The sequence below is a fragment of the Vespa mandarinia genome, chromosome 8 (genome assembly GCF_050613455.1).
Source record: "Vespa mandarinia isolate Hongniang chromosome 8, ASM5061345v1, whole genome shotgun sequence".
Classification (NCBI taxonomy): domain Eukaryota; kingdom Metazoa; phylum Arthropoda; class Insecta; order Hymenoptera; family Vespidae; genus Vespa; species Vespa mandarinia.
Genome location: NC_140817.1, coordinates 3535001 through 3559294, shown reverse-complemented (window position 1 = coordinate 3559294; position 24294 = coordinate 3535001). Strand labels below are relative to the sequence as shown.

The 24294-nt window shown below is 33.5% G+C and overlaps 3 protein-coding genes across 15 annotated transcripts in view; 2 read left to right on the top strand and 1 right to left on the bottom strand.

The window, feature by feature from the left end:
• Positions 1-58: 58 nt before the first annotated feature.
• Positions 59-1475, top strand: LOC118447733 (uncharacterized). 2 transcript variants are annotated; one of them, XM_085658692.1, is made up of 5 exons: positions 59-234; positions 307-463; positions 550-671; positions 752-1241; positions 1321-1475. In XM_085658692.1, exons 2-5 carry the CDS (start codon positions 376-378, stop codon positions 1473-1475), a joined length of 855 nt encoding a protein of 284 aa, XP_085514818.1. In that variant the 5' UTR covers positions 59-234; positions 307-375. The 2 variants fall into 2 exon arrangements, with proteins under 2 accessions (XP_085514818.1, XP_035735932.1); XM_035880039.2 differs by having other exon boundaries at positions 62-234; positions 355-463.
• Positions 1476-1851: 376 nt separating this feature from the next.
• LOC118447726 (uncharacterized) lies at positions 1852-3765 on the top strand. The gene is made up of 5 exons (XM_035880028.2): positions 1852-1992; positions 2135-2438; positions 2582-2743; positions 2851-3256; positions 3406-3765. Exons 1-5 carry the CDS (start codon positions 1877-1879, stop codon positions 3504-3506), a joined length of 1089 nt encoding a protein of 362 aa, XP_035735921.1. The 5' UTR covers positions 1852-1876; the 3' UTR covers positions 3507-3765.
• An 8567-nt stretch (positions 3766-12332) lies between these two features.
• Rbp (RIMS binding protein) overlaps positions 12333-24294 on the bottom strand; it is a 16558-nt gene continuing 4596 nt past the window's right edge. For 4 of the 12 annotated variants that reach the window (XM_085658756.1, XM_085658761.1, XM_085658763.1 and 1 more), the window contains 15 exons: positions 22817-23145; positions 22499-22676; positions 21916-22350; positions 21531-21834; positions 20856-21454; positions 20498-20624; positions 19424-19632; positions 18905-19309; positions 18291-18825; positions 17897-18094; positions 17615-17820; positions 17290-17532; positions 16919-17171; positions 14902-15173; positions 12333-13146 (listed from right to left, as the gene is read on the bottom strand). In XM_085658756.1, coding sequence (XP_085514882.1) covers positions 12553-13146; positions 14902-15173; positions 16919-17171; positions 17290-17532; positions 17615-17820; positions 17897-18094; positions 18291-18825; positions 18905-19309; positions 19424-19632; positions 20498-20624; positions 20856-21454; positions 21531-21834; positions 21916-22350; positions 22499-22676; positions 22817-23145 — 4887 coding nt within the window. In that variant the 3' untranslated portion in view covers positions 12333-12552. Of the gene's footprint in view, positions 13147-14901; positions 15174-16128; positions 16566-16918; positions 17172-17289; positions 17533-17614; positions 17821-17896; positions 18095-18290; positions 18826-18904; positions 19310-19423; positions 19633-20497; positions 20625-20855; positions 21455-21530; positions 21835-21915; positions 22351-22498; positions 22677-22816; positions 23146-24294 lie in introns of those variants that run through there. The other 8 variants (XM_085658757.1, XM_085658760.1, XM_085658762.1 and 5 more) reach the window with 8 other exon arrangements.

The following is a 24294-nucleotide window of genomic DNA, read 5'->3' as shown; positions in this document are numbered from 1 at the left end:
AATGAAAGAGACGACAGAAATGTCGGAAATAAAAAAGAAATCATTCATTCTTTCTTGGATTTTTCATGTGACCATAGCCGTAGTTGTTGACAGTGATAGTCTGATTAAACTACTGTGTACCTGACAAAGTTAAATAAATATATCACAATTATTGCTTGATGTGTAAAGTTTCTTTCTACATAATGGATTGTCCACGAAAAGCTCATACAAATAAATGATTACTGCCATCTATCGGTATGTTTTATTTCATCATAAAACAATTTATAATGCAATGTCTACCTTTCTTATCTATCTCATTACTACTAGCTCTGGGAAATTCAAATTTTTTAACATATTCGTTATTTTTATGAGAAGGTATTTTGACTCTTTATCAAAATGGAATGTGAATTAAGTATAGAGAACCTGATTGAAAGCCAATGTGAAATACTTGATCGACTTCAAATGGAAACAACATTCATAAAGAGTAATGCAAATTTATTGTAATAATTATAAAGTATAGTTGATCATATTTATAAAAAATAGTTTTTTTTTTTATAATTATATTTACAGGTAGAAACAATTTAAAGGAGATCCTAGTGTTTGTTCGAGATTCTATTCTTGATATTTCAAGTGGAATTTGTATTTTAAGAAAGTATTTAGATCAATTGAAGGAAAACAATGATTCTTCAAAGGTAAGTGAGATAGAATATATTTTTAAAAATTATATAGATATATTAGATAAATTGTGTTATTTATACATTTCTATATATAGAAGATGATATTGTTATATCAAAATTTGAATGAGAAAATAATAGACATGTATAAAAATGTCCCTGAAGAATTGTTAACGGCATATGCAAATAATAACAAGAGTGAGTCAATGCAATCTATTAATGACGCATGTTCTGTCACTATTTCTTCTCATGCGTCAACTGCTAACAAAAACAAGCAAGAAAATGTAGACTTTAATGATATGGGAGATGTTAAAAAGTCTGCTATTAAAGATTGTAAAAAGGCACTTTTTAATGAACCAGAATATCCAAAAATATCTTTGATTAAAGAGGAAGAGTTCGATCAATTACCGAAGTACATGATTGGAAGGCAATCCTTGCAAATGATTAATGGTTTAATTAATTCCATCAATTTAGTATTAAAAGCTAAATATACCTTGTTATCTGCTGGGAAAATAGTTGCTAGAAAAAAAGGCGAACTTGATCTATATTTATATTATAGAAAACAAGATATTATTTGCGAAGGCAATGGTAATTATTTTTTCGATTAACAAATAAATCCTGGAGATGTATTTTTTTTTTTTTTAACATAATTATATTTTAATTTCAGAATGTAAATACTTCTTCACTGCGGAAGATTATGAAAGATACATAAAAGTTAAATTAGATAGATTAGCATTGAAGTTGATGATGGCATTGCGTCATTGTAAACGAATACGTGAATACAGATTGAAAAAAGAATTGTATTATATTGTCTTGAATTAATTCGTTTACATTTTCATTGTTATATCATCTGTTGTCATTCTTATCACATTTAAGTAAAATAATATGTCTGTAATTATGATCAAATGAATAGAATTATAATCGGAATGGAATGAAAGAAAAAAAAATGTCAAATTTTATATCAAAGCCGATGAAAAATTCTTTTTAATATCATGTAGACAATATCATGCGTTTCGCTAAGAATCGATACACGTTTCAAAGGGATGAGTAAGAAAGAGAGAGAAAGAGAGATTAAGCGCGTGCGCTACGGATGCAGTTTTGCTCGGCGTCGTCGACTACAACAGTTCTCTATCACTTTTTCCCCTCGATAATTCTTTGGATTTATCGGGAAATATTGCGTTAATTCGAAGATACGAAGATCTTGGTGAAAGAAAACGATAAAAATGTCGAGTAGCAAGTGTGTGAAACAACCGCGTAAAGCGTATGCGAAGGAGCAGCACGAAATGAGCCATTCGGAGAAGTTAAGACTAATCGATGACGAGTTAAATTCATTTTACAAGTAATTAATTTTACTAATACATTTCTTGTTACTTATTCTCATGGATTAGAACGATGATATATATATTAGAATAAAAATGATGGTTTAAAAATCTAAAGAGAAAATCTGTGTATCTTTCATTCTCCATTATCTATGTTTACAGATATTGTCAGCAAGCTGGTTTTACCGAGGAAGAAATGGATATAATTTGTCAACCATTGGTAGCGGCAATGCGCCGTTCATGGTTGCAACTCGTTTTTCGTGGTACTTTGATACTCGTTGTGCTTGGTACATTGGCTTGTCTGGCGGCCCAACTTGATTTCGTTGGGACTCATTTTACTGCTCTTAGCCGTTTATTATTGATCAAAGTATTACCAATATGGAACTGGCAACCTCTTTATTACGAAAATTGCATGATTAATAATCCCTTTTACAATGATTATACGATTACGGAGGAAGATTGCGTGGTAGGTAAAATTTTAGCAGCTGTAATTTGTACGACTATTGTAAAAAAAAAAAAAAAAAAAAAAAAAAGGAGCAAAAGAAGGGGAAAAAAAATTAAGAAAATATCTACTCTCATATATTCTTACATATATTTATGAATTTGAAGACTTGCGAAGCACTTGAAACGATTGATCGTTTATCGGACGTAAGATATCGCAGCCTCGTTGATAATTATCTTAGTCGTGATGCACCAGCTATCATCACCGATGCAATGGACACATGGGCGGTTATGAATACGGATTACTTTTGGTTCGATAATATAACTCACGTGAGTAGAACAAAGCGAAACAAAACAAAACAAAAAAAGAATTCATCGAACGTTCCAATTATAAAGTCATTTAAATAGTATAATCAATTTTTCAATCATTCAATTAGCTTTACTTGGAGAACGAACGTTTGATGGAAACGGTCCCATGTGCTCTCACGTCTAATTTACGAACCGGTTCGTCCGATTTAGCGGCTTTTTTACGTCGAGTACACTCGCCCGAAGTTGCCAAATGGTTTGTTCATTGGCAAAATTGTGACATAAATGCCGTCAAAGTATTAAGAAAATATTATCAGAGACCTTACTTCCTATCGAGCACGGTCTCCCCGGCACACTTCAATTGGGTTCTCATGTCCTCGGATTATAACAGTCCTAGTTATAAAAAAGTCGAATTAGATTCTGGCTTGATAGCTTTGGCACAGCTTCGTGGTGCCACCCAATTGCGATTAACACCTATCAATCCGTGCAATAGTTCTTGTCCTGAACTTATTGCTGATTTACATCAAGGAGAGATGCGTGAGTATCTCGAATAAAAATCTTGTTAAATGTTTTTTTTTTCTTTTCTTTCTTTTTTAATTTTCTATGTTTTCCCTACGATTAAATCGCTAAGATCACGTGTTTGTACATTAAAGTTTAATCCTTTATTTTGTCTAATCTATGTGTAGTTGTATTTACCAACCTGATGTGGACTTTGGAATATGCACCAATGCGTGGATTGGATAACATCGCTATCCTTACGGAAACCGTTTGGGAAGAAGACAGTTAAATCGTAAAATCGTTACTTTTCAATTAATATAACGATCGTGGTTTCTTGATCTTGAAACTTTTTCAAGAGCTTTCCCATCTTTAATACATGTATCGATATAAACGTATTAAATAGGACGTATTCCATCGATCGTGTATACGTTTGTTTCATTGATATGTATATTTCAATGAAGAAAAAAAAAAAAAAAATATAATAAAAAATATCGCCAACTTTGACAATTCGTATACATACTGTAACGTCGAGAGAAATACTAAAAAAAAAAAAACAAATCCTTTTCTTCTCTACTACCCCGTTTAAAAAGGAGACGCATCATAAATGTAGTATCAAAAAAAAAAAAGAAAGAAATAAAAAAAATGGAAGAAAAAAGATAAAAGAGAAGAAAGTTGTGGAGGAATAGCACAAGTAACAACAAACAAGATTCGTCTTTTATTAATTAATTGTTTATAATAACATTATGTGTTTTTGTTGAATTTTCTCGCTTATGTCAGTTTTTTTTTCCCTTTTTCTTCGTTATTTTCACGTGGACACTAACAAGAGAGAAAGGAAAGAAAAGGAAAGAAAAGAAAAGAAAAGGGAGAAAAAAAAAGAAATAAGAAAAAGAAGGAAGAAGACCAAAGAATTAATGATTATGCATTGATTCTTTATAGAAAAAAGAAAGCGCAAGATTATTCAAAGAAACTTATCATATAACTCTGACGACTTGGCATGCTTAATCTCGACGCGATATTCGTTATATTAGAAGTCATCGTCATCGTAGTATATAATTATCGGTTTGCACTATACCCGCGCTCATACAACAACAACAACAACTTTTTCTTTCTTTGTTTTTTTTTTGTTTTTTTTTTTGTTCGATAAGAAAGAAGGAGGACAATGGGTACTCGAAAGATGCGAATCAAACACGTTTTCCTTCCCTCTCTCAGCCTACATCGAATTTGTCTTTCCAATTGTTTCTGTCTCTCTTTCTCTCTCTCTCTTTTTCTTTCTTTTTCTCACACACATACACATACACTTTCTCTCTCTCTCTCTCTCTCTCTCTTTCTCTTCATAACTTTCTTCGTCACGCACATGTGTCTTCTTTCCTTCATTGGAATTTTCTTGCGGCGATAAAAACGTTCCACGTTTTTATTAATAAGGTAACGCAATTTAACGTTACAACTCTCGTGTCATACAAGTATGTACTTTAAGCGAGGACCATTACACGTACGCTAGCAACGCATAAATATATAAGGGATATCATCGAGTTTTAGTCTATAACGGCAATATTGGAAAGAGAGGAATGATTAGAATCACATAGGAAAAAAAGGGGGGTTGGAAATATTGCGTTATCGTTTGGTGTGATGATGAAGAAAGAGAGAAGAAAAAGAAAAAAAAATATATATATATAATATATAAAATATATATATATAATATATATATATATAATATATAAAATATATATATACATATAAGAAAAAAAAGAAAATAGATATCTTGCTTATCTTTCAAATTTTTTTATCTCCCCTCCACAAATTCCTTTTTCGTTATTATTCCTTTTTATAGAGAGAGAGAGAGAGAGAGGGAAAAAGGTTCGACCCTTTAAGTTAATCCTCTTATAATAATCAATTCATGGATGTATAACTTTGAATTCATACAAATGAAAAATTTTACTTTAGTCTCGAAAAATAATATTAACAAAAATTAAATTGTAAAGAGTTAAAATGACGTTACATCGGAAACTTTTGCAATGGTATTCCAGATCGAAGAAGAAGAAGAGAGAAGTGGACAGAATATGGATAACAGGCAGGATATGACGATCTTTTGATGGATCGTTACAAATTAAATATTTAGTAGGACGTTATAACATCATTGAAATTTATAGAGAGCAAGAAGTTGCACACGATCAACGATAATCGCGGCGATGTTAAAAAGTTCCTGTGACAATGAGCCCCATCTCGAATTATTCTATATCCATCTCTAACGATGATATCAATAATATGTCTATTCAACACGCGTGAATTTTCGGAGATAACGATCAACTAGGAGAACGCACTACAGTAGCACATTTTTTACGTTCAGTCTGCGCGTTTAGTCGCTTCATTCATGTATAATATATTTGATTGCATCGTAAGTTCGCTCAAATTTAGTCTTTTCTTTTTTTTTTGTTCTGTCCAAGCTAACGCTAAACATTCTTCATTTCTTTTTTCTTTTTTTTTTTATAAAAAATTTTTTTTTTGCTAAAAAAAGAAAAAAGAAGAAAAAAGAAAAAGATCTGAGATCACAATCAACTATCTTGTCGTACAATCTGTATAATTCTTTGGGATTATCTTATTAATCAATCTTTTTTACGAACAATACGACGCATATATATTAAAATATTTCAATCAAAATCAATTAATCTTTATTAAACATTTTCTATGTACGAACGAACGTCTCAAAGAATGAACATTATTTTTTTTTTCTTTTTGCAATTTTATTAAATAATCACAAGCTAAATCTTTTATTAGACAAATTCTATTCTATTAATTAATACGAAATTGATCGATCAAAATTAACTATCATTCTACACAAATCATATTTAACAATTTGATCTACTTATAGAAAGCAACAATTATATGCAATATCTTAAGAAAATGTTTATATATATATATATATATGTATATGTATGTATATATATATACAAAAATTGTCAAAATGCGAACGAACTTATTATCCAATCCAATATGTGTATACATATATGTATATATAATAACGCTAACAATAAAATCGATGATAGAACGATCCGTTTTGCTTTCTCCATCTTGGAATATTGCATTCGCTCCAGAGTTTATTGTTTTTCTGTCATTACTATCATTATCACTAGGAAATTTGGTCTGATCACGAAGACAAAAGACGTAGATCCTTTTCACGCGCTATCGTACGTATCGTACTATGAGTAATGAGCATTTTAATCCTAAGTACGTCGCCGTTTCTTAAACTAACTTCTAACATCTAACAATATTGAATAGAGATATCGTTCGATCGGTTCTGATTTTTGTACCGTGATATATGTATCATCTTCTTCTTTTTTTTATTTTTTTTGTTGTTGTATCCAATTGATAACAATAATAAGAATAATAAAAAATCTACATATTTTGCAATCACCTTCTTTTTTTAATAAATTTAAAAATATGATCGAGAAATGAATAACAAAATACAAAGATTTGTAACAACTTTGAACAATTATAAAATAAAAAAAAAAAAAAAAAAATGCAGATAATTTTCATACAGGTAAATGTTATAAATTGGATACAGAGATTAGAAGAAATATGGTGTCGATCGATAGCAAATTCATTGTTCTTTTTTTCTCTCTCTCTCTCTTTCTCTCTTTCTCTTTCTCTCATCAAATTCTACCAAAAGACGTTGACGCTCCTCGAGCATTTTCTCGAGTATGAACTTCTTTTTTTATTTCTTTAACTATTCCAATGATCTAAAGGTTTCTAATCGCGACGTGTTACTGTGTCATTTGAAAAGTAGCACTATTTTTTTGTTACCGATATTCAAAATCAAATGTACAAACAGTAAAACTTTTTATGTGGAAATGTTCTGGCGCATTATTATAATCACGGTTCGTTAAGTACCAACGGCTTTGAAACTTCGTATCAGTCTTTTTTTTAACACTGCCTGAATCAAGATCATAAGTTATGTACGCTCTCACTATTATGTCTCTGATAAATCTTTTTAATTGGGCCAATGAAGAGCTCGTACGAAGATCTTTATACGACACATACATATTTCTCTACATATATGTATGTATGTATGTTCATGTATGTATGTATGTATGCATATAGTACGTACTATGTATGTACTACGTATTTATGTATGTATTAATAAATAAATAAATAAACAGATAAAAACAAAAGAATTAAGAGAGAGTAATAATAATAAGAACGATAATGAAAGACTAGCCTGTATCCTGTAATATACATAAATCGATCTTATATCTTAATTTTTAATTTTCAATATATACCTTTCGATAATAATAATAATAATAATAATAATAATAATAATAATAACAATAATAATAATAATAATAATAACAATAATAATAATAATAATAATAATAATAATAATAATAATAATAATAATAATAATAATAATAATAATGATAATATACGAAAGATCGATCATTTCGATGTTTATTGCGTAAAGATATCATCAACGCTCGGTCAAGAAAATAATTAATTAATTAATTTAGATGGGCTTTCAAAATGTTCGTTTATCTTCGTTCATTATCTACGATTCACGATTTTATAATAGTGAAGGACCGAGCAAAATATATTTTTTAATCGGAAAGATCGATATTCGTGATGATCGAGGGAGATATTATCGATCGTCGATTTGACTCTTGCCCTGCTTTGAGTAAAGAAGAAAATGTGTGTTTGTTGTGTGTGTGTATATATATATATATATATATATATGCGTGTGCATAATTATTTGAAAACGAACGCGTTGAATCGAAGATAAGTTGATACGCGTAAAGCCTAATTATTAATCGAAACCTTTTTAAATTTGTTAACACTCACAAAATTTGCTTCGTTCCGATATGTTGCGCGTCGATCTTCTTGCCCTTTTTTCCTTTATCCTTTTTTTTATTAATCGTTAGATTAATAAATCTAACGATTTAAGGGGAAAAAATGATGAAGGACGAAGATAATTTAAAAAAGAAAAGAGTTCCAAGTTAATGAAGGAAACAAGAAGAGGATGTATATTTATATATGCATACATGTATATATGTATGTATGTACGTATGTCTGTATGTATGTATGTATGTATGTATGTATACTTTGCACTCTCGCGTAAACGCATGGCATAACAACAAATATGAATGAGATCCTATTATTCTTAATCGATTGGGGATAATCGAATAAGAGAAAATGATTAAGTACATGAATAAAGACATTTTGTACAAAATACAATGCAAGTAGCGACGTAACAACATTTTGCAATAGTTAAATACAGTATGTATACGTATGTATATAAGAGAGTTGCGGTATTTAAAACCTTATACTCAAATATCTTTCTCTTACAATTTTTTTTTTGTTTTTCTTTTTCTTTACGCGAAATTAAACGCGAATAAACGTCATCGAACAAAATCATTTGGTCCGTTTCAAAAAATGTTTAATATTTAGAAGGAGCCTTTTTTTAAACGTCATATATATTCGTCGTTTTTTACAACATTGATATTTTCTCGAAGGATTTACATTTATTATATCGAATAATATCCTTCTGTAAGATTTAATGGATAATCGATTAATTGCAAATAATGGAAAATATATTGATAGTTGATCTCTCGTCGAGAACCATAAAAAAAGAACAAAAAAAAAAATATTGAAAAGATAATTAACAAAAAAAAAAAAGCAATTTGATTGACAGCTCTTTTTTGTGGATCATGCTGCCGATATCTTGAATTCCTTCGCAGAACACATCTTTGGATTTTCGATTGGACGGTTTCGAAGTTGTATCGATGTTGTCGAAGAACGTCTTCAAATACTTTTCCATGAATATAAAGAAATAAATAATATAATTTTTTTAATTTTTATTATTATCATCGTTTTTCTTGTTTTTTTTTTCTTCTTATTTTTACGCACGCATATACGTAATGTGAAACATTTATCTCTCAAGTATTCCTGCGTCGATCTTATGACGAATCGAAAGAGGAAAAAAAAAGAAGAAAGAAAAAAAGCAAAATTTAAACATATACACGTAAGCGCGATAGGAACAGGTCGTAAATAAAGATTTCTAATCATTTCTTTAATCATTAACATTTGGAAAGGAAGAAAGAAAGAAAGAAAGAAAAAAAAAAGAAAAAAGAAAGAAAGGACTCCTCCTCATTATTTTCCATTTCTTTTCTTCGAATCAGGTAACTTTTGTTCTAAACATTTGTTCGTACCTTTTTTAATCGGAAAAAGATATCGGAGTATAATATATTGTCTTAAATGCCACCGATCTGTATAATATGTATATTTTAATGTGTTGTATGCGTACCCTACTATTTCTCTGTTTTTTCTTTTTCTTTTCTTCCTCTTTTTTTTGGTTTTCTCTTTTTTTTTTCTTTTTTTTCTTTTTGCTTCGTTCGCTTGTACGTATCTCCCTTTCGTTTTATTTTTATCAATCGTATGTTTTTCATTCGACAAACGTCATTCTTCTCTCAATGCACGTATAAATAAAGACGCGAAATCAGGCGACGTCGTTGAACAACACGATCGTCGATGAAATCGGTCATGACCTGATTATTATTTGCTCGTTTGCTTGCTCTAGCTCATCTGATTACCATATGTTGTATTTAAGATACATATCTCTCGATATTTATGTATGTATATATGTATGTATGTATGTATTTATGTATTTATGTATGTATGTATGTATATGCTCGAATGCGACAAGAGAAGATACGTTTCTTCCTTAAATCGATCGAAAAGCAGATGGTGAAGAAGGGGGAAAGGCGGAGAGGATGGAGAGGGAAGAGAGGGACGACGTTTTCTACATTTATAATATATGATAATGACGGAACAATCACGATGGACGCAATAATTGGCTCATCGTGTATGCGAATTTAATCGCGAGAGTTATGTCAACCTAAGACGTAAGATGTATTTTGTATGTATATACATAGAAAGAAGATAGAAGACGATAGAAGAAGACGGAAGAAGAAGAAGAAGAAGAAGAAGAAAAGAAGTATATCAAAAGAAAAAAAACAAAAAAAAAATAAAAATAAAAGCTAAAGATTACAGTGTGGAAAAATAGAGAGGATCAGGATAGTTCTCATATCCTCGAAAGAGAGAACATAATTTCTACGAGGATCGAGTAAGTCATTCTATGAAGAAAATTTGTTTATCGAAGGAAACGAACTTGTCATATTTTATTTCGTTCGGCCTATCATCATTTAAATATTGGCTTTCGCGAAAGTGAGAAATATGTATACGCGCATTTATTTAAAAACGCGCAATCGTTTAGCGATCTCAAACAGAATAAACTAGCTGCAATATATATTATAATGATTTAAGGATATGGTCTCGTCTTTTGTTTTCAGGGTGAGATATTTGAAGGCACACCCCCACATTTCATTGTCCAGTCCTATGTAGATAAAATTTATCTCGTAATCTACGCATTACCTACATGATAAAAGTTTTTTATGTTGTTCCATTACGTTCGCACGTACATTAATATCCTGTCCGCGCTCGTCCAAGTATGTTATTTGTTTATTTATTTTTTTATTTTTTTATTTTTTATTTATTTTTTTTTCTTTTTTTTTCTTTTTTTTTTTTTTCTTTTTTTTTTTTTTACTAACATTTAATCAACTTCTCTATAATTCTGCGAATAACCTGATTCTGTTAATGCATTTTTTCTTGTTTTTTTTTCTTTTTCTTTTTTTTTACGTTTTTCTTTTCTTTTCTTTTCTTACTTCCATCGTAACACGAGAAACGAATTAATTGCGTTTGTCCACGTCTCTCTCTCTCTCTCTCTTTCTCTCTCTCTCTCCCTCTTGTTCTTAATCCCTCTTTGTCTCGTGTATACGTGGACGAAATGAAAGACACGTTCGATTCTCAACGAGGACTTGCATTATGTCAATTATTACAAGGAAAAAGCCAACATAGTTATTAACAGAAAGAACTTCGAAATGAGGTGGATCGTCCACACCGTTTGGAAGGTACGGCAACAGGTACGAAAAACATGCAACACGCGTTGGTGATGTACTTTGGTCTGGACGCGATAACATTTTTATAATCGGCCAACATTTATGTATATTCGTTCGCGAATATATTATACAATATTGAAGGAAATATACTTTTTTTCTTTTTTTTTTGTTTTTTTTTTTTCATTTTTTTTTCTCTCTAGATTGAATCTGCATTGCTCACGTACATTGGAACATCAAGATAATACTCTCGTCGATTGTATTAGCACCTGCGAAGAAGTTCCAGCTTTCGCGTAGAAGAATTAGAAGAGGATATATTAAGATTTTCGGAGGAACCTTACTATATATGTGTCTTCCGCTTTTTTTTTTCTCTTTTTGCAAATTCCCATTTCTCGTATCTCCTCGAAACGTAAATAAGTATATTCGGAATAACATCGTTTAGTTTCTGTCATTGTTCATTATTTCTTTTTTTCTTCTTCTTTTTCTTTATCTTTTTATTATTTTCTTCTTAAGGAGATAGATCTCGCATGGTTTTTGCGTCAACGTCGCGAGAACTCTTTTACTTTCTTACCGTTGTCATTTTTATTATTATTATTATTATTATTATTATTATTATTATTATTATTATTATTATTATTTTTCTTTTTTTTTCTTTATTATATCAGGGTGATCTTAAAAAAATTCTATCGAAGGTTTTCTTTCCCTCTATAATAACATCGGCAACAAAGCCGATCCTTCGTCTCTCCGTCTCTTTCTCTCTCTCTCTCTCTCTCTCTCTCTCTCTCTCTCTCTCTCTCTCTCTCTCTCTCTTTCTCTCTCTCTCTCTATCTATCTATCTATCTATCTATCTATCTTTCTCTCTCCAACGTGAAATGATAGACGAGCTAGAATATGCTTCCCATAAGATTTTACGATCGATTACCTGCCTGCGTTTATATGCCTCCAGCGAATTCTAGCAGCGATTACATAGCGATGGCAATGGCGGCAGCGGCGGTAATGGCACCAGCACCAGCACCAGCACCAACAGCAGCGGCAGCGATGGCAGGACACATTGAAGTTCATCGAACTTGACGAAGGAATCAGCGAGTCATCGTCGGCCTTCTCTCTCTCTCTCTCTCTCTCTCTCTCTCTCTTTATATATATATATATATATATATATGCATATATATGTATATATATATATATATATATATATCCCATAAATGTTTAATCATATTTTATCTTTTTATCCTGCACTCGTACATACGATCGGTCGTAATAAAGTGGCATTCGAACGTTCTGATCACGGAGCTCGTTATCGATACGTCGTCGGAATCCGCGTCAAATATCGTAAGCGGAGAGGAAGAAAAAGAAAAGATGTATTTTTAATATCGGCGGTGTAATAAAGGCAATAGCTCACTTGCCCAAGCCAAACTTCATAAAGATAAGCTCTTTGCCCTTCGAGAGAATATCTCCGCCTGCACTGGCACCTGCCATTTCTGTAAATTTTTGCATTAGATTCGGACCCGTACTCTGCTGCTGTTGTGGCTGTTGCTGTTGTTGTTGGCCTTGCGGAGTATTCGGTGTGGTTTTGCTTTGAGCAGTTGGAAGGACAGTCGGTATACCCCTCATTGGTTTGCTGCTTGGCTGTGAACTCTGCATCGATGGTCCTTGGTTTTGTTGACCATATCCTTGATTTGGTTGTTGCACCTGCTGCTGCTGTTGCTGCTGCTGTTGTTGATGCTGTCCCTGTTGTTGTTGTTGCGGTTGTTGATACTGTTGTCCAGCTTGCTGTCCAAAGCCTTGTTGACCTTGTTGCGGGTATCCCTGATTTGATTGCTGATAATTCTGATTCTGTTGATTTGGCTGTTGTTGATACTGTTGATTCGGCTGTTGCTGACCTTGATAATCGAGCTGCTGTTGCGGTTGCATGTGTTGTCCCGGAGTTTGCATGCCGCCTGGCATGTTACTACCAACGGCTCGATTGCCCACGCCTCCCCTCCCCTTCCCCTGAAAATGAAACGTATTACGTGCTACTGTTCACCAAATTTAACCTTAATAATATTTTCAGTGAGCGTAAAATGTTTTTCCAGGATCATTAGAGTTTAACATAAACATTTATTTTTCTTTCTTACGTTCCTTACAAGTTTTCATTAAGCGATCGTAATATTATTATTAAAAATCGCTTTAACAAAAATAAATGTATGTAAAACATAACAAAGAAATATCCATACGTTCATGTAAAACTATAATGAGAGTATATAAGAATACTTTTTATACTCAATGTACACGTGTATCTAAGTATAAAATACTTTGATACGTTTGTTTTCTCATTTCTTCTTTCCTCCTCTCTTTAAATACCAATACCTACGAAATTCCTTGTGGTACGCGCGTCTTCTTTTTCCTAGTTAAATATACATATGTATACATATGAAATTAAAAAACCTAAAAGGAACGGAGATTCAAGGAAGAAGGAGAATAAGTGCTATGTGAATGTGAATGCCATAATATGATGATGTTAATAATGTCGATTGCTCGTCGGATTTTGTTGCTGCCGACGATAGTGATGTATTCTGTTGAATACGTGTAAGCGTATGTTTATTATGTTTCGTCATGCTATTAGTGCACATACAATTAAGCATAATAGCGACGCACAGAAGCCGTGATCAAGAAAAAAAGAAAAAAAAAAAAGAAAAAGAAGAAGAAGAAGAAGAAGAAAAAAAATAGAAAATAAACGGACAAGCTACGCAAATAGAAACATATTTACCCTTAAAACGTTCAAAAATTAATGTGACGATAGATACCCTTTCGAAATTTGACATAATCGTTCGAATGATTATGTAAATGATGAATCGTGAGGTTTTTTGAGAAAAGAAATTCGATTATGGGATGTTATTTTGAATCAATAAGTGAACCTATCGATCTCGTTAAATTATCAAATTTTTTTTACGATAAAAGCATTTTGTAGTTTCCCATAATTTTAAAGCATAACTATCGAGAGTTCCTTGTCAATTCATGTCAAATTAAAACATAGACAAAATTCATATGACCTTTTCCTTCAACTTTATTCTTAAAAGACATGCAATATCACGCAAGCAATTATTTATATAATTTGTTGATATTTCATATAGTCTTGCCACTTTGAAATAACAAAAGTGTTAGATTGAATCAAAAAATTGTTAAGGGATTTCCGAAAAAAAAAAATATATATATATATATATCTAATAATTTAATCTGCGATACAAATTTCGATTCAATATTATTGATTTAAAGGATAAAGTAAATATACACACACACGTGCGCGCAAATACACATTTAGAATTAAAATATGAAACGTAAAGATATATGAAAAAATTTTTTGATCTTTTTTTTTTTTTACAAGAAACTCCCCTTAGTCGTGCCCAAAAATGAATTATGCAAAATCAGAAAGTCGGATTATCGTACATAAAATTTTAATAAAGTGCATACACAAGATGGCCTAAGTAAATTGTGTTACACATTATTTTTATCGAAACTATTACAACTATCGACTTGTTCTTTCCTTTTCTTTTCTTTTTTTTTTCTCATCAACATTAAGTTGAAGTGTCAACGTTGTTTTTATTTGTTTCGATGATAATAAAGTGTAACGCTTTAAACTGGCCACCCTGTATATTATTCTTCGAGTAGAAACGGCATATTAAGCAAAGAAAGAGAGAGAGAGAGAGAGAGAGAGAGAGAGAACAAGAGAAAAAGAGACGGAATGTTTCGGAAGAGGAGGGCACTCACCTGTTGTTGAAGGTGGGGTGGAAGGGGCCCTTGTTGATGGGCACCCATGACACCACCGCCGGAAGGCAAGTGACTGGGCCCATGCTGATTAGACGTGGTTACAGTCGTATTGCTATGGTGATTCGCTTGTTGGTACGCTAGATGCGGTGGATTGTTTTGTTGTAGTTGATGTTGTTGGTTGTTCATTAGTGGTTGTTGTTGTTGTTGTTGTTGTTGTTGTTGTCTAGAGTCTAAGTGACAGACAGGGACAGACACAGGCACAATGCAGGCATCTAGCAACAGAGAAGAGAACAGAACCGTGTTGTCATTTATGGCTCATTTACTGTTTTTTTTTGTTGTTGTTGGTCTTTTTTCTTTCTTCTTCTTCTTCTTCTTCTTCTTCTTCTTTTTTCTTTTTTCTTTTCTTTTTTTTAAGGGTTATTACAATCGCGTTTAAAAAGATTCCGAACCTATGAACGAATTAATGATTCAACGATAAGATATTTTATCGAACGTCAAATCTTCTCCAATTGTTCTCATTAAATTAATGTTTGATTTTTAATAAGAAAATGAAATATTGGCCGTAATATTAAATTATAATTAAAATACGAAGAACATTTAGCGAGAAATAATATTTAAATGGAACTTATGCGAAACGAACTTTATGATATGAAGGACGTGCGATCGCAAATAACATCGCAAACGTGATAAATATATATATATATATATATATATATATATATATATATATATACATATATATATAGATTTGGAATATAGACGAATATAGAGAAAGGCAATTAAATGGCCAGCATGACAACACGACACGAACGACAATCATGTGACACGACGACCATCGACCAGTTCAGGCACACAAAGAGACAGACCATGTCGGTATATATGGAGTATAGACGCATTATTTTATAGTACATGATCGTGTTGTATAGAATCCGTTTACAAGTAAATAAAGTGTATACATAATACGTTCGTATAATAGATAGAGAGAATAGGACAGATATGTAGAGAGAAGTACGGAGCTAAAAAAAAACTCTCATAGAGCAAAAAGAAACAAAAATGAATATATATATATATATATATATATATATATATATATATGTATGTATGTATATATATATATATAAATAAATATATATTTACATATATATGTGTCTGTGTATATAGTATACTTAAGTAGAGAGAACACTGAAAGCAGCTTAGTGTTTTATTGCGCATAAATATTGCCGTGTGTATGAGACAGCCTATGTTTCCAAGACAATTGATCGATATAAAAATTCAACGATCCAATGTACAAGTGAAATATCGTGTCAAATTTTTCTTATCACAAGCTTCTACACTCCGCGAATTTGCAATCTAATTTCTTAGCTATAAAGTGCAATTAATGTGCGATCAAACGGTGGAGCCGAAGTCTGAGATTTTCAAAAAAAAAAATGTTTTCGAAACAATATTGTTACCCGTTAATCTTTCATTTATTAGATATATCTAGATCGTCATAATAATAATAATAAATTATAATAAATAATAATAATAAATTAAAATAAATAATAATAATAATAATAATACAATTACAATCGCAGCTAGATTGCTTGACGAAATTCGTGTGACCCTTTAGCCTGTCGTCTTGCACATCTAGTTTCGTGTTTTGTGCTGCTTGCCGTTTTTCTAATCTGATTCATAATAAAATTACTTGAACTTAATCGAAAAGAAAAAAAAAAGAAAAGAAAAGAAAAGAAAAGAAAAGAAAAGAAAAGAAAAGAACAGAAAAGAAAGAAAAAAAAATATATATATATATTTAACTATTCTATCAAACCGATCTTTTATCGTAATCGTCGGATCGGCATTTAATGTTTAATCGATTATTCATAAAGAAAGCTTTATTCTGCTAATAGAGATAGCATATCGGTGATAAGATTTTTCGAATTGAGAGCAAAAGGAATCAAATTGTGTCGCGGCATATTGCGTTACAAGGAATATAATCAACGTAATAAAAAGTTAATAAAATCGTTTCATAGAATTTTACCTTTATTACGGCGGTGCCCAGTTGGTGGAGGTTCTCGTGGTGGGGGTGGTGGACCCCTCGCACCGGGTCCTTGACTTTGTCCCGGTGGCCTTCTACCTCCTTGAGACGGTTGACCCTGGTTAGATGCTTCTATGAGGAAATTACTTGGCACTAAACCGCGAACTCCGTTAAGTTCGCCCATATAAAATCCATCGGAGTCCATTTCACCATAAACACAAATTTCATTGCCAGCATGAAACGGTAACTCAACTTGCTGCAATAATTGAAGGAAAAGAAAGTTGTTAAATAAAATTGAAATTTCTCGATAATCTTTAGAGAGAAAGAGAGAGAGAGAGAGAGAGAAAGGAGAAAAAAACGAAAATTCAAACTACCGCATCCGGATTAGGTGAAAGTTCCTGTGGATTATAATCGTACATCGCTATCATTTTCTTCATAGGCATACTCGCATAGATATCTCCCCATCTTTCATTAGATCCAGGTCCTCGTCTATTAGGTTGTCCTTGACCACCTTGATTTTGATCTTTTAATTCTTCAACCATATTATGCGGCACGTATCCTCGTCTACCACGACATTCGCCCCAATAAAAACCATCGGCATCCTTTTCACCGTATACCTATACAAAGAAAGGTGGCATTAAAAGTATGATCGATGAAGGATAATTAGAATCCATTATAAGACATTATTTTATCAAAAACCTTGATGGTGTCTCCCTCAGAGAATTGTAATTCTTCCTCGCAGGCATTGGGATTTGGTGACATAGTTGTTGGATCGTAATCGAATAATGCGATGAATCGGCGTACCCTCTTATTCATTTGTTGAACACCACTAACTGGATGAACATTACCACCTTGAGCTTGATTTACTCTTGCGCCATATATCGGTCCTCTCATCCTTTGATTACCTAAACGATCAAATAATTGAATTTATTCACTCTCGATACAAACGATTTGAGGTATGATATACATATATATATATACCTGTTTGATCGTAATAAGCATCCTGAGGTCTACCAGGTCCTCCCATTCTAACCGATCTATATGCTCCAGGTGGTCCTTGAGGGCCTTGAGGACCATATCGATGATGATGCGGTGACATTCCACGACCTCTTCGAGATGGATCATCCTCTTCGCTATAATTGGCTTCGCTAGCAGAATCCTTTGTGATTTCTGGAACAGCTAAAAGAAATTAGCTAAAGAAAAATTAGCTAGGTGTGATAAAAAAAATTGAAAAGAAAAAAAAGGAAAGATTAAAACAGACGAAAAAGAGAGTAATGGAGAAAGTGCGAGAAATAGAAAGAGAGAGAGATAGAGAGAGAGAGAGAGAGAGAAAAAGAAAGGGACAAGTTATCGCAAGGAGGAAAGAGTTTCTCACCCATTTGAGAGATGCTCTGTCCTGGAAATATTTCCTTGTCGGAGAGGTTTTCATCTGTTTCAATGATTACTTGACCATGTACATCGACTCTGGTACCTTGTCTTCTCATGTGCGATGGAACAGGTGCAGTAGGATATCGCTGAGCAACTCCCATACGATGACGGTTCGGATCGTCCTGTTGTATGACGCTTGTTTGTTGTTGTTGTTGTTGTTGTTGTTGGCCTTGATCGAGCATGTGTGGGGCACCATGCTGCAAATGAGTACTCGTACCACCCCGAAGAACACTGCAAGGTATCGCTGTAGCACAACTGTCACCCGATTGACTCTCCCTACTCTTCGTACGGACTGTTATGTGTTTTGGATTCAGCCCCATGAGTTTGTGTATGTCGACCAAAGCGTGATCACCGGTGGGACTGTCAACGTCGGTGACTTTTTTTCCATCGGCATACACCGCGTAACCGGTGACGGCCGAACCGTTTAGGGCAACAGGCTGCCAGGTCACTAGCAAAGTGCCGTCCTGCGGTCCAGCCTCCACCTGTGATTGCGTCATACTGATATCAATTACTAACATACCATCGAGAAAATAATAAAACGTATCAAAGTGCGTTATTAACCTGGATATCGACCGGAGGATCTGGCAATCCTTTGGGCAATGTCTTAAAATGGACATGACAGGCAAAATTGTTTACCGCTTGTGCATTTTGATCCTCAAAATGTGTTGCTCTTAAATTTTTCGCTTTCACCGTCACCCTGTAAATCGTTGAGGGTGCCAAACCGGTGATCGTATGTCTATAAACTCCTGGCTTCACGGTCCTGACTTCGACGTTATTCACACAAACTACGTGTTGATGATTACTATTACTTGGCAACCATGATATCACAGCGCTTGTTGCTGTTACATTGGATGCTTTTACGGCAGTTGGACCCAAAGCAATATCTTTGCCGATTACCATTGTGCATGCTGCATCCCTTGATGTTCTTCTCGAATGCGTCACTGATCGTACGCTTATTCTATGGGGCTAAATTAACGAAAATTAAATTGCATTATGCTTGGATTATTCTTTGAAATACCATAAAATATATCCACATGCGACAAAATTATTTAATATTGTAAATGTTTCTTTTTTACGAACCCTAGTAGAATCAACTCCCTCGACCAATGCCCTCGTTCTTTCAGTAGCTTTGACGGTAACCTTCAGTACACCATCCACGTAGACATGATAGGATTCTAGTTGATGAGGATTTTCAGGAGCGGTCCACCCAATCAGGACACTCTTGTTGAGTTGTCGTTCAAGAGTGAGGTGCTGCGGCGCCGGAACTAGGTCCGAAAACAGGTAGACTTCTTCAGGAGGAAAAAGACAAGACGAGCCTAGCTGTAGCTAGAAACCTTTCACTATCTATCTCTCTAAACGAGCCTAAATCCAGCAAATACTTAACGTCTGTGCAATATTCAGATATGACAGCACCAACATAACAAATCACTTCGTGTGTGCCATATGTTAATTATTAATTTCGAGTATTCTTGTGTAAGCAAAGTATAGGTACTTTGTGCATTTTCAATCGTTTTGAAATATGCACTTTTCACGATGCATACAAAATAACGTACAGATATTAAAAAAAAAAAACTTTTTATATATCAAACACAGAAATATAGAAATCTGTCAAGCTTACATATATCGATCTATCTCAAACCGAAATCTATAAATCAAAAAAAAAAAAACTGAGCTTCACAGAAATTATTTAAATGTGCCGAGTAAGAAAAAATAAAAAATTAAAGAAAAAAAAATAAAACCCAATTGTGCTAGATTAATTATTTCATCTTTAAATAAATACATATTTACTTTTGAAATGTACACTTTCTATCATTATCAAATGCACCATCAAATATATATATATATATATGTATATATATATATATCGAAAGTAATGTGCTAATCGTGTTACACTCAAAGAAAATCTACTTTACATTGAAATGCGCAATGCTACCAGCTCTATCTCATAATAATATTATACAAGCAAAATATTCTATACAAAAATAATTCTATAGAAAATTATGTATATATATATATATATATATCTATATATATATATATATATATATATATATATATATATATATATGTACAAATAAATATATATCATCATGTATGTATATATCGACATTTTATATGCAATTTTTTTATTGCAAAGCCATAACATTTACAAACCTGGTGGTTCCTGTTCGTCATCTTCCGCAATATTGTCTAATTCAGCATAAGCAGATAACTCAGCTTGTCGATTTCGATTTCCTTCTTCTAAAGCTGCTAATTCTAGATCGATGTCCTGCAGATAGCACTACAACGAAAATAATTTTTTTTTGTTTTACAATCTTTTGATCATTCGATTTTTTTCACTAATCATAATAGTCACTATTGATTACCGGTGGTAATATATATACATAAAAAAAATATATATATATTACCATCTATATATGAGTTCACACACGCACGCATACACGCACCCGTTCGATTGTACACACATACAGACACAGAGCCAGACACTTGAGTATATATACGTGAGTCTCACATTGCTCACTTGTGGAATATTCGTTGAAGCAGAATCATCGACGTCTCTAAGGCCGAGGACAGCTTGATGAAATTCCAACAGATCTTCACCAATTAACTTTTGTACAAAGTTAGCGGGTACGAGACCACGCCTTCCATCGAGAGTTTCAGCGTCAAGGAAACCATCATCGTCTGGTTGACTCCAAACAAGAAGATAATCCCCACCCTGTACGGGTAACTCAGCTTCTGGATTTTCATTAGGCGAATGCTGAAAGGGCTCATAAGTGAAGCGAGCTATATAAACGTAACATCTACCCTTGCCAGGTATATCCAACATGTCGACTTGACCTTCAGATACTATATTTTCATTGGTCAATCTATCTAAAGGATTAGTAAGTATACCAGTAGGGATTTTTGGCATTTGTCTTGGACCAAGAAAATGGTGGCCCGTTGTGCTTGTCGCCGTTGGCGAACTAGCTCGCAAACTTTGTTGTATTTGTTGAATAATCGCTTGTTGTTGCAATTGATTGGCTTGCGATTGAGCAGAAAGTTGTTGCATCGCTTGTAAAGGATCTCCTATTGCTTGTAACAAGTTTCCCGATGTAGTACCTATGAGAAATCCTGGTTAATGCGAATTACGATTTATTCGAAATATGAAAATAATTCAACGTAAGAACGATAAAAAAGGACTACTCACCCGAGCCGACGCTCGAGGTGCCGAAAGCATTGGTCCCGACAGTAGAATAAGTCAAGCCGCTTGTAGCATAGCTACTTTGAGCGCTCGAATAAGGAAGAACGGTTTGAGAAACGCTCGTAAGCGGCCCTAACGTTGAATGGAAGGATGCCGTCGAATATGGTGCCAACGTTGACAAGGTAGTTTGCGTGATATTCGACGGCGGAACCGAATAATTAAGGTGAGACAGTTGAGGGTTGAAAGAAGCTCCTGAACTGTATGTCCCATTGGGATGCGTCGACATTGATAAATTAGGATACGTCGTAGACTGTTAACAATCATGTAAAGAATTTCTCTTTTTTTTTCTGAACATTTCACATATTTTTTTTAAGATAAATCAATAACTTACCTGTTGAGAACCATGCTGACTGCCATTTAATTGATAACTTTGCGCAGTCTGAGTTGGCTGCGTATAATGAGGTATCACACTTTGATTCGACGCTGTCAGGTACGAAGTCGAGCTCGGATGTTGTTGCTGTTGAAGCGGTTGCTGATAAGTTTGCGTATGCGGATAACTCTCTTGATACTGATTACTTGTAAAGTGTGTGTGCGCTTGTTGCTTTTGTTGGGAGGGCAAAGTTCCCTGAGGATGAGAACTCGACAAATCCGTTTGTTGTTGTTGTTGATATTGCTGGAGCTTTTGTTGAAAAGCAGGCTGCGACTGACTAGTAGAGAGAGACGGTGCTGGAGGTATTGGTTCGCTATAATGATACGGTGGCCCGTTTGGCGTCAACGGCGGACAACCAGGCATCATTGGCGTCAATGGCATGGGCGATCCTGCATACTACATTATGCGAAAAAAACGTGTTACAAATTAAATTTAGAAATTATCTATTATTAATAAGAGAATCTAGTTGAGGCACAACCGGGACACATATAGAAAGTGTGTAATTAATAAATACAGTTACACTGAATGCGATTGGTCTGCGTACATGGCTCATTTGCGTGGGCATCCCCAGATTAAGAGCATGCGGATGAGGAGGGTGCTGATGTTGGCCCAAATTAGGAAGGTTCTCCGAACTGGATCGAAGAATACTTTGCGTGGCCGAAGGTTGCTGTGTAGTTATAGTTCCTCGAGCATGATCCAAGTCGTGTAACATTCTGCCGGCACTAATTTTATTTTTATTTTTATCATTAATCGTTTAATCATTGAACGAATAAACCAACGTAATAAGTATAAAAAGAAAAGAACGGTATAGATAGATTTACGTATACTATTATCGTGTACACGTAAAATTTGCTTTATGTACCTGCTACTGTCTTGTTCAATCTTTGCAATAATTCTATCAATTTCAGAGCCAGCCGGAGGCCAAGTGGATGTTGGTATTCCAGATGTAACATGACCAACACCTGGGCCACGAGTTCGAGCCCTTCTTAAACTCGTCAATTCCAGCGATAATTCCTCATGCTTGACCATCTGCAATTCAGTTTTTTTCTCCAATTCTCTGATTTTCGACTGCAGTGCTTCGACTGATTCTGGTCCTTGGTATCGACCTGCTATCTTTTCACGTAATTGATTCTGTGCTTCCCCGTATTGTCGTTCCAAATCTGTCCTCCGAGCTTCGGTTTCTCGCATTTGCTAAACAAAGTATATACCTATGTTTATATATATATATATATATATATATATATATATATATATATATAAATATTTCAAAAAGATTTCTTTTTTCTTTTCATCTTCTAATAAATAGATTTCTATGTTCAAAATATCGATCGATGATAATTACTTTTAAATCGATATAAATTTACAAAGAAAAAATATAAAAAATATGTTTAATCGTGCATCATGCGTTGTGCTAACGATTCGACGTTATCAAATATTTTCAGAGTTGATGCAACATCGATAGACGCAGTATAGACACGTGAAAGGTCGGTCGAATGGTCGGCACATATGTATATGTATGTAACATTACCACATCAGAGAACGTCCTAAAATCGCGAAAAGAAGAGGGGGAAAAGAGAGAAAGAGAGAGAAAGAGAGAGAGAGAGAAAGAGAGAAGAACGAGTGGAGAGGGGATAGAGGAAGGAAGAGAAGCTTTGGCTCGATTTCCGTCGAGTACAAGGCTGGACTCGTAACCGCTTTTAATAACCCGGAGCGACGTCTAGTTGGGAATGTGATGCAAAACGGAAATCGTTCGTGCGATATTAATAATGAAAGAAGGAGAAGGAGAAGGAGGAGGAGGAAGAAGAGGAGGAGGAGGAAGAAGAGGAGGAGGAGAAGGATAAAGGAATGGGGTAGGAAGAGGTGGCTTTGTACTCGGAATGCCCGCGGCTAGAGAAACACAAACTTACGTGCGACATAATCTCGGATAGTCGTGTACGATGTTGTCAAATCGTGAGATCATCAAATCTTAAGGGTTGGAAAAAAGAAGGAAGTGGGAGTAGGAGTTGAAAATTCTTTATCGCTATATTTTTTTACGTTGCTGTGATTTACTTTATTAGAAACATAATGGTACATGTATTTATAGGTCTTGTGACCTTAGTCTAAAACTCTAACATCTTATTTAACATAGATACATATATATATATATATATATATATATATCACATATATGATATAATACGTATTCATCATATAATACACACACACATATATATATATATATCATATGTGTATAATATGTATATATACTAATAGATCGGATGCTTGAGAAAAGAGACGTACTGACCGGAAAAGGAAGAAGAAGAAGAAGAAGTACAAGAAGAAAAGAAATAAAAAAAGTGC